Below are 10,758 nucleotides of genomic sequence, written 5' to 3'. Positions count from 1 at the left end.
TGTCACAAGATTGTCATAGTTATATGCATAGTAAGCATAGGTTACATGTTGGTTCTCTCGGGCCTAGAGGGCATCGGGTGACTGTCCGTCTTAATAGGATTTGGGATGTGACATCCACCCCCCCAAAACCAAAACGTTAACAACTCGCAGACCTCTCTCCACCACCAAAATCAACATATCAGCGCCCAGACTTTCCCTTAAAACTATCAAGCCCCTCAAAATGCCCAGAGTCCCTCCATTGCTCCACCCCTACCTCAAAAAACCCCTTTCCAAATCCCAAACCCCAATGAGTCTTACGCCAATTGTTTTGAGCTCGACCACTATGAAGAGCGAGAGAGAGAGTGGAGATCAAAGGAAGAGACCGCCAAGCTAGATATGAAAGAAGAAATCCGAAAAGCCATGAAAGAGTTGCACTGCATTCCTGAAGTCACCAGTTTGAGTTATGAGGATCTATGCATTCATCCAAATTTGGACCTCCCGAAAGGGTTCAAGGTACCAAAATTCGATATTTTTGGAGGAATAGGGAACCTCTTAGCTCACTTGAGGGCCTACTATGACCAGCTCGTGGGAGTTGGAAGAGATGACGCTTTATTAATGCGGCTTTTTAGCCGAAGTCTGAGTGGAGAGGCCCTGGAATAGTTTACATCTCATGAAACGAGACAATGGTCTAGCTGGAACGCTCTGGATAAGGACTTTATCGAATGATTCGCCTACAATGTAGATATCGTTCCTGATCATTATTCCTTAGAAAAGATGAAGCAGAAATCAAATGAAAGTTACAGAGAATTTGCATACAGATAGAGAAAAGAGGCAGCTAGAGTTCTGCCTCCTATGTTTGAGAAAGAAATTGTCGAAGTATTTGTGCGGGTTCAAGAGCCTGAGTATTATGATAGAATCATGTTGTTCGTTGGAGCAAAGTTTTCCGAGATATTCAAAGTAGGTGAGGCTATCGAAGATGGATTAAGAACCGGGAAGATTTCCCATGTTGCCGCCTCCCCCGGATCCTCGGGTTTGTTGAAGAAGAAAAGAGAAGACGTGTCTTCTATCTCTTATGAGGGGGAGAATACCCCAAGGAAATCCTCATCGTACCAAGGTCGTTCTCGACCTTCACAGAGTTCATACCTGGCTTGTTAGGCACAGGTTGATTACCAAAATACCCCTCCCTTTTTCTACCAAACTCCCCCTTCAGTTTACCAAACACCATTATCTCATTACCGAAATGTAGCCCCCAACTATGCGAATGTCCAAACAAACTATCAAACTCCTCCTCCAGTATATCAAACCCCACCCCCATACTACCAAAATATCCCTCAAAATTCCAAAGATCCACATCCAAATTACCAAACCAATTCCTATCCAAGATATCAAGCCCCCCGCCACAATGCTCCAGATTATCGTCAAATCCCTCCCTCTCAACAAGGCAATTACGATCCTCGTCCAAGGTTTGAGAAGAATCCCGCTAGGAATTTCACTCCGTTCATTAAAAGTTGAACAAAGTTATTCGAGCGAATGACCGCGACAAGTTTTATGTATCCAGTGGAGCCCAAGCCTGTTGACACTAGCTCAAGGTTTTACAGACCTGATCAGAGGTGCGCATATCACTCCAACGATTTTGGACATGATACCAAAGATTGTATCAACCTAAAGCACAAAATCCAAGACCTGATCGACCAGAAAGTGGTCTCTCTCCGGACAGTCGCACCCAATGTCAATAGTAATCCTTTGTCAAATCATAAAGGCGTCACTATCAATATGATAGAGACGGATGATGATTGGTGCGTAACAAAGGCAATAGTTCTGATCGCTCCTGATGAACTGGAAAGTGTTGTAGCTTCATTGTGCATTAGAGAGAAGAAAGAGTTTGTGATTCTGACACCTGAGAAGGTTGTTTCCTTGGTGCCAAGAAAAACACCCGCCCGACCAAGGTTTGTGATTGAAACGGCTGCTACCCAAGGTATGACTAAATCCAACAGATGTTACACACCAGAAGAGTTAGCTCAGGGAGAACAGAAGAATGATCAGTCTAAAAGGCCAATTAGTGAAGCTGAAGCAGAAGAGTTCTGGAGAAAGATGCAACCAAAAGATTACTTGATCGTGAAGCATCTAGAGAAAACACCAGCTCAGATTTCGGTGTGAGCCTTGCTGATGAGTTCACAACTGCATAGGCAAGCTTTAATGAAGGCTTTGGATGATACATATGTGCCCGTGGGTACTAACAGTGATAATCTGGCGGCCATGATAAACCAAGTCGTTCGAGGACACCGCATCAGTTTCCGTGATGAAGAGCTGCCCTTTGAAGGTAGGATGCACAACAAAGTTCTACACGTCACCATTATGTGTGGAGACAAGGTTATAAATCGTTTTTTAGTCGATGACGGATCTGGCCTCAACATTTTCCCGATTTCGACTCTCAAGCAGCTAAACTACGACTTGGGAAAGGTTCACCGGAACCAAGTCAATGTGAGGGATTTCGATGGAGTGCAAAGAGATACGTTGGGTGCAGTAAACTTGGATATTCAGATGGGTCCTTCAGCATTTAATGTGGAGTTTCAAGTGTTGGATATCAATACTAGTTACAATTTGCTTCTGGGAAGACCATTTATCCACATGGTCGGGGCTGTGCCTTCTACTCTTCATGAACTGATGAAATTTGTTTGGAAGGACCAGGAATCAGTCATTCATGGTGAAGGGAGCCATTACAATGGATATGTGCCGATTGTTGATGATGTCTCCCGAGGTTGTGATTTCTACAGAGTGGAGCTGGTAAATGTCACCGGTGATGATTTGACTCCTCAGCCCCCTATGCCTTCGGTGTATAAGATGATAGCTATTGTTATGCTCCAGAGTGGTTTCAAACTAGGTTTCAGATTGGGGTAACATTTTCAAGGAACTGTCGAGCCTATTCAAATTCCCGCCAGATGAACAAAGTTTGGTTTGGGGTATGTCTCCACAGATGATGATGAAGCAGAGGTGGTGAATAAAAGTGTTGATCAAGCATTGGCTAGGCCAATTCCTCATTTGTACCAGTTATTCCTAGCGTGAGAATATGTCAATGACGGTGGTCTCGGGGAAGGAATCTGGGGCCTTTTGAGGAGATTGATGCGGTCATCGAGGAAGAGTCTGGGACATCAGGAATTCGTGATTATGAGCCAGAGGAGCATTTGCAGAATTGGACCTCCACACCGCTCCTGATTCCCCGTGCAGCTTGGTAGGAAAGACATGTGTTTTTGTTTGTTTTGAAAATTTGGTGGTAGTCCGGAAGAGGCCTGGGACCCACCTTTATGTAGACTTTACTTGTTTTAATTCTTTGAATTCCCTCGTGATGTTTCAAAAAGGCTATATGACCCTTGGCCATGGCCAAAGTTTGTTCCCATTTTTTCAACGTAAATGAAGAGCCTCCCTTATCGAAATCTTTTTTATTTTCTTATTTGTTTACATTTACTTTCCTAACTTTGTCTATTTATGATTTTAGTAATAATAATTTAAAACCTGCCAATGTCATGTCATGTCACGATTTGAACGAGCAAAATGAAGCAGGTGATGATGAATGCGAGGAATATGAAGAAGAAAATGAGGTACCCGAACATGTTGCTGAAAAGTTCCAACAATTTAAGAATCAACACAACCCAAATTTGGAAGAAACTGAGACTGTGAATCTAGGGGATGAGGATTATGTTAAAGAAGTAAGAATCAGCGTCCATCTGACTGAAGCTCAAAGAAAGGACCTGGTTCGTTTGCTTAGAGAATACATCGACGTATTTGCCTGGTCTTACAGAGATATGTCAAGTTTAAGTACGAACATGGTTTCTCATAAATTACCGATTAATCCAAATTTCAGTCTGATAAAGCAGAAAACCCGTAAATTCAAGCCAGAGCTAAGTTTGAAGATCAAAGAAGAGATTACCAAGCAGATTGAGTCTAGAGTGGTGGAAGTTACACAATATCCGACTTGGTTAGCCAATATTGTTCCAGTGGTCAAGAAAGATGGAAAGATCAGAATTTGTGTCGACTACAGAGATCTCAACAAAGCTATCCCCAAGGATAACTTTCCATTGCCAAACATTCACATTCTCATTGATAACTGTGCGAAACATGAGATGCAGTCATTTGTAGATTGTTATGCAGGTTATCACCAGATCCTGATGGATGAAGAAGATGTGGAAAAGACAGCCTTCATTACGCCTTGGGGTGTATATCATTATCGGGTGATGCCTTTTGGTCTCAAAAATGCCGATGCTACTTATATGAGGGCTATGACAACCATCTTTCATGAGATAATTCACAAAGAGATTGAGGTGTATGTATATGATGTCATAATCAAATCCCGCGAGAGTTCGGATGACTTGACTCACATGAGGAAATTCTTTGATAGCCTGTGTCGTTACAAGTTGAAGCTAAATCCCGCCAAATGTGCTTTTGGAGTGCCAGCTGGCAAGTTATTGGGATTTATAGTCAGTAGAAGGGGCATTGAGCTTGACCCTTCCAAGATCAAAGCGATTCAAGAGTTACCTCCTCCGTAGACCAAGAAAGAGGTGATGAGTTTCCTGGGAAGGTTGAACTACATCAACCGGTTCATAGTCCAATCTATCGTGGTGTGTGAGCCCATATTTAAGTTGTTGAAAAAAGATGTCTTGACCAAGTGGATCACAGAATGTCAAACTGCTTTTGTTGCCATCAAGAATTATTTGTCCAATCCGCTGGTGTTGGTCCCTCCACGAGAAGGAAGTCCATTGTTGCTATATTTGTCCATCTCAGATAACACATTTGGATGTGTGCTCGGTCAACATGACAAAACTGGGAAGAAGGAGTGAGCCATCTACTACTTTAGCAAGAAATTCACTCCATATGAGGCCCGTTACACTCTTTTGGAGAGGAAATGTTGTGCTTTGACCTGGATTGCTCAGAAGTTGAGACATTATTTGTCTTCGTATACCACATATCTTATCTCCAAAATGGACCCATTGAAGTATATTTTTCAAAAAGCAATGCCAACCGAGAAGTTGGCAAAATGGCAAATGCTTTTGAGTGAGTTTGATATTGTGTATGCGACCCAAAAAGCGATAAAAGCACAAGCGTTGGCTGACCATCCTGCAGAGAATACAGTTGATGAAGAGTATGAACCACTCAAGACTTATTTTCCCAATAAAGAAGTTGCATTTGTGGGTGAAGATATTTCTGAAGCATACCCTGGCTGGAAAGTATTCTTTGATGGAGCAGCAAATCACCAAGGGAAAGGTATTGGAGCAGTCTTAGTATCAGAATCTGGTCATCACTATCCTACGGCAGTTAAACTCCAATTTGATTGCATAAATAACATGGCTGAATATGAAGATTGTATCCTTGGTTTGAAGATGGCCATCGACATGAACGTTCATGAGTTGCTGGTTATTGGAGATTATGATTTGTTGATTCATCAAGTTCAAGGAGAATGGGCCGTGAAGAACCCAAAGATCACACCGTTTGTGCAGTATCTACAGAAGTTGTGCAAGAGATTTCGCAAGATAAAATTCAGGCACACTCCCAGGACACAGAATGAGTTGGCCAATGCTCTTGCCACCATCGTATCAATGATTAAACATCCAGATACAAGTTATATTGATCCTTTGGATATAGAGGTAAAAAGCAGCCTGTTCATTATTCACATGTTGAAGTAGAGCCAGATGGTTTTGCCTTGGTATTTTGACATAAAGAAGTATTTGGAGACCGGGACTTATCCTGAGAATGCAACGTTCAACCAAAAGAAATCAATACGTCGTATGGCTAACAATTTCTTTACAAGTGGGGAAATCCTTTATAGAAGGACTCCAGATTTAGGTCTTCTCAGATGTATTGATGTTATTGAGGCTGCGAAGCTTCTTGAACAGATACATGCTGGAGTTTGTGGTACTCACATTAATGGACTCACTTTGGCTAGAATGATCCTCCGAGCGGGTTAGATTTGGATGACTATGGAGCATGATTGTTGCAAGCTTGTGCAGAAATGTCATAAATGTCAAGTGCATGGTAATTTGATTCGAGTACCACCTCATGAACTCAATGCTATGAGTTCACCTTGGCCATTTGTAGTTTGGGAAATGGATGTCATTGGTCCAATAGAGCCAGCCGCCTCTAACGGGACACTAGATTCATTTTGGTTGCCATTGACTACTTTACCAAGTGGGTAGAAGCAACTTCCTATAAGTCGGTGACCAAGAAAGTTGTAGCTGATTTCGTCTGTAACAATTTGATATGTAGATTTGGAGTACCAGAATCCATCATTATTGATAATAGAGAGAATCTCAACAGTCATTTGATGAGAGAGATATGTGAACAATTCAAGATTACTCATCGAAACTCAACCGCTTATCTTCCCCAAATGAATGGAGTTGTAGAAGCCACCAACAAAAACATAAAGAAGATTTTAAGGAAAATGATTGACAATCACAGAGGTTGGCATGAGATGTTGCCATATGCTTTGTTGGGATACAAAACGACAGTCAGAACGTCAATTGGAGCTACTACATACTTGTTGGTATATGGAAAAGAAGAAGTTATACCTGCCGAAGTTGAGATACCTTCATTGAGAACAATCCAAGAAGCTGAATTGAGTAATGCTAATTGGGTTTGCAAGCGAATTGATCAATTAACATTGATTGATGAGAAGGGAATGGTTGATGTTTTTCATGGCCAATTGTATCAACAGAGAATGATTCGTGCTTTCAACAAAAAAGTGAGATCTCAAACATTTGAAGAAGGACAATTGGTCCTCAAACGCATCTTCCACCATCAAGATGAGTATAAGGGAAAATTTGCACCAAATTGGCAAGGACCATACATAGTTCGTAAAGTGTTATCTGGAGGTGCCTTGATCCTGTCAGAGATGGATGGCTAGGAGTGGCCAAAACCAATCAACTCAGATGCTGTCAAGAGATACTACGTCTGAAAATTAGTTTTTCTCTCATCACTTTCCTTGTAATCGTATCATTTGCTTATAATTGCTTATGTCAAGTTTTTATATCCTAGTAATGAACTACGTCTAACCTGAATTCTCAAGAATGAGATACGTAGGTGGCCTATATCGGCATTGATCACCCTTTTTACCCCTTTTATTGTTTTCTTTTGTACTTGAACTACGTTCGACCTGATTTCTCAAAGATGAGATACGTAGGTAGCCTATGTCGACCTCGGTCGATTCCTTAGTTAAATTTCTTAGTTTTGTTAATCCCGAGAGGGGAACTATGTTTGACATGATTCCTACTTCAACGAGATACGTAGGCGCCACAACGGCTCAATCATATCTCCCGTAAGGTTTCTAATTTTCCCTTTATAATAGAAACTGGGATAGAATTTTTGAGAGGAACTCAAAAATTGTCAAGAAGAAGATCTCTCCAACCAGTCAAAACTAAAGCGACGTTGAGAATTATAACTAGGACAAAAAATTTTTAGAAGATCTCAAAAAATTTGTGATTTGCTCACCAATAGTGCGAGATACTCCAAGACATTTCACTGGGACAAAAACTTTTTAGGATGACCTCAAAAATTTCAATAAGGTTCATCAACAGTTTAGAAGAGATTTGAATACTTCCCAGCAAGTTATCACAGAGACCCCGAGGCATCAACTTCAAAGACATTCACTAAATTTGATGTGACATGACACGACACTTGGCAGTGACCTTTTCCAAATATTACTTTTTGAAAATCTATTTTCCTTAAAACTTTTCTTTCATGTTTCAATTATTTTTGCATACAATGTCTTGTCTTATATACCAAAAAGCGGAAGATCGGAGAAATCAACCATAGATAGCCAGACAAGGAGTAGACAACCGAAGGAATCGGCAAAGATCAGTTCACTTTAAACTAACAATTTTTCTGTGGATGCAGGTCTATAAGTTTGCCGCAGGATCATCATATTCCTCCATTCAACGAACATGGAAAAGTCAAAAAGGCGAGGAGCTCCTCGAAATTGACAATTTTTCTGTGGATGCAGGAAAAATTCTATGTTTCTTATACCAAAGAATCGGGGATATGAGTAACATTATTTCATTCGAATTCTCAACAAGGCAAGGTCCATAATGAACACACGATTATGTTCGGGGATGGAGCAAACAAAAGCCTCGAAGAGAGAAATTATATTGTTTTCCAACAACTAAAAATACTCGGAGGAAGTAATCTGCATCATATTTTTAGATATGATAATATTCCTACCCAGAGAGTCATCTATATCGTATTGTCAAATGAGATTATACCACTACTTCGAAGGTCATTTTTATTATATTGTCAAAAGGATAATACCGCAACCATAAGATACCTAGAAGATCACCTGCATTGTTCAGTGAACCATTATCTTCGTTCGATATCGCGAGACATCATAGTAAGAGGAAGAATTCATGCATAGCAAGAGGAAGACTCATGCATCGCTAGAAAAGATTCATGCATCGCTGGAGAAGATTCATGCATCGCTGGAAAAAATTCATGCATCACTGGAAAAGATTCATGCATCGCGGGAAAAGAATCATGCATTGCGGGGAAAAGATTCATGCATTACGGGAGAAGTCATGCATTGCTATAAAAGATTTATGCATTGCGGGGAAAAGATTCATGCATCGCGGGAGAAGTCATGTATCGCTAGAAAAGATTCATGCATTGCCGGAGAAGATTCATGCATCACAGGAAAACCACGCATCGCTGGAAAAAATTCATGCATCGTTGGAAAAAATTCATGCATCACTGGAAAAGATTCATGCATCGCAGAAAAAGAGTCATGCATTGCGGGGAAAAGATTCATACATCGCGGGAGAAGTCATGCATCGCTAGAAAAGATTCATGCATCGCTGAAGAAGATTCATGCATCGCAGGAAAGCCATGCATCACTGGAAAATATTCATGCATCGCTGGAAAAGATTCATGCATCGCGAATAAAAAAATCATGCATCACGGGAAAGAAGTCATGCATTATGGAAAAAGGCACCATCAGCTAAGGTTTTTTAGGAAACATCACATGTATTTCTCAAAGAAGCGTTATCTTCATGCATCGCGGAAAAAGTCATGCATTGCAAAAAAAATAAAAAGAGAAAAAAAATCATGCATCACGGGAAAGAAGTCATGTATTGCTGAAAAAATCACCATCAGCTACAGTTTTTGAGGAAACATCACCTGTATTTGTCAAAGAAGCATTATCTTCATGCATCGCGGGAGAAATCATGCATCGCAAGAAAATCAACATCAACTGCATCATTTTTCATTTGCAAGAACATCATCAAGAGAAGCATCAATAACGACATCAAGAGAACTATCAACATATTACATACACCTATTTTATTACTTCAACATCAAAGGAAGAATACATTGAAGATTATATTGCAAACATGAAATACAAGCTTATTTGCTCTACGCCAAATTGGGGGAAACTGATGTCAAATGTTCAAGGAGAATAATTAGGTGTCAACACGGTAAAAGACCATATCTCCCCATTTGAATTGCATTTTTTATGCTAATGAATTTTATCTCAGTCTTTGTCGAGAGCATCCGAGAGGATGAATTCTCAAAAACAAACCACAGGTGCGGACGACATAAAAAAAGATGCAGCACGACGTGGAACTTGTCTTAGCAGCGAACTGAGACATAATTCGAAGAAGAGTATCAAACTCTTAGGACGCGAGCAGAGGAGTGACTTCCACCACAATCAAACCACACACCTATCGAAAGGCATGTGGGTTTTTCTTTAGGTTTATCAATTTTGGTTTCGCATCCGGAAAATTTTGATTTTCACCGGGAGCAACTTTCCAATTCAAGTGACAATGCACCAAGAGTTTTGGAAATTATGTATGTGTAAGTTCTTAATTATGAGTGTGAAGTGCACCACATTCATAGCTAAGATGTGGTAAGCCTCTTTTTCATACTCGATTGATTTGTCACTCTTCCAGAACCGAAGGTGATCTAGCATAATAGATTTTCTTTTCAACCGATCGAGTCGAACTACAAGCAACCTGATTCCCTAAGTTGAGGGATATGTAGGCAGGATCAATGTTGAAAACTCGGCTGTGATCCAACAGTATCTCTTAAAATCTTATTCCCAAGCATTCTTGTCTCTTCATAATTCGATATCAGGATAGCTTTTGAATTCTTTCAAAATGGTGCGTTAAATCAAGCGTATCGAACTACAAGTGGCCTGAATTCTCATATAACATGAGATATGTAGACAACCCGATTCCGGGGTTCGGCCATGATTCCTAAAGTTGATATACCGTGAGTTTACAGTATTTCTAATACATTTCACTTACAAGTTGTGTGTGTCTAGGGCCTTTTTATATTGGTTTTTTATGTGTTTTTATCATGTTTTGCAGGAAAGATGTTCAGGCGCGAAAGTATAGAGACAACTGAAAGAAATGCAGAAGAAGGGCATTCACGGAGGTAATCTACGGACCGTAGGTCCATTTACGATCCGTAGGTGATGACCGTAGATCAGCAAGCAAGGTATGGAGGACAAATCAGGGAAATCTGACCAAGTGTGGAACCACGGTATCCATTGACGGTCCGTTGGTTGATCTACGGACCGTACTGTTGATCCGTAGATTGATACTGCGAGGGTTCCAGTACTTGATTTTTGAAGATTCTAAATGTGGAGTTACGGAGGGGATCTACGGTCCGTCCTGCTAGTCCGTCGTTTGCTTTAGAGAAGCTGATTTTTTGGAGGCTAAAATATTTTCCAAGTCCTGGCTGACGGAAGGGACTTACGGACCGTAGATCCATCGACGGTCCGTAAGTCGGTCTCGTGGATTG

At 40.8% G+C, this 10,758-nt stretch overlaps 1 protein-coding gene across 1 annotated transcript; it reads left to right on the top strand.

Moving 5' to 3' along the window:
- Positions 1-5,660: 5,660 nt before the first annotated feature.
- On the top strand, positions 5,661-6,871 carry LOC107062656 (uncharacterized). The gene is made up of 3 exons (XM_015313552.1): positions 5,661-5,931; positions 6,067-6,160; positions 6,235-6,871. The coding sequence occupies exons 1-3, from the start codon at positions 5,661-5,663 to the stop codon at positions 6,869-6,871; spliced, it is 1,002 nt and encodes a 333-aa protein (XP_015169038.1).
- The last annotated feature ends 3,887 nt before the right edge of the window (positions 6,872-10,758 follow it).

Source organism: Solanum tuberosum, unplaced genomic scaffold, assembly GCF_000226075.1.
Source record: "Solanum tuberosum cultivar DM 1-3 516 R44 unplaced genomic scaffold, SolTub_3.0 scf00253, whole genome shotgun sequence".
NCBI classification, from domain to species: domain Eukaryota; kingdom Viridiplantae; phylum Streptophyta; class Magnoliopsida; order Solanales; family Solanaceae; genus Solanum; species Solanum tuberosum.
Note: the sequence above shows the minus strand (reverse complement) of the source record. Positions and strands in the feature narration are given on the sequence as shown.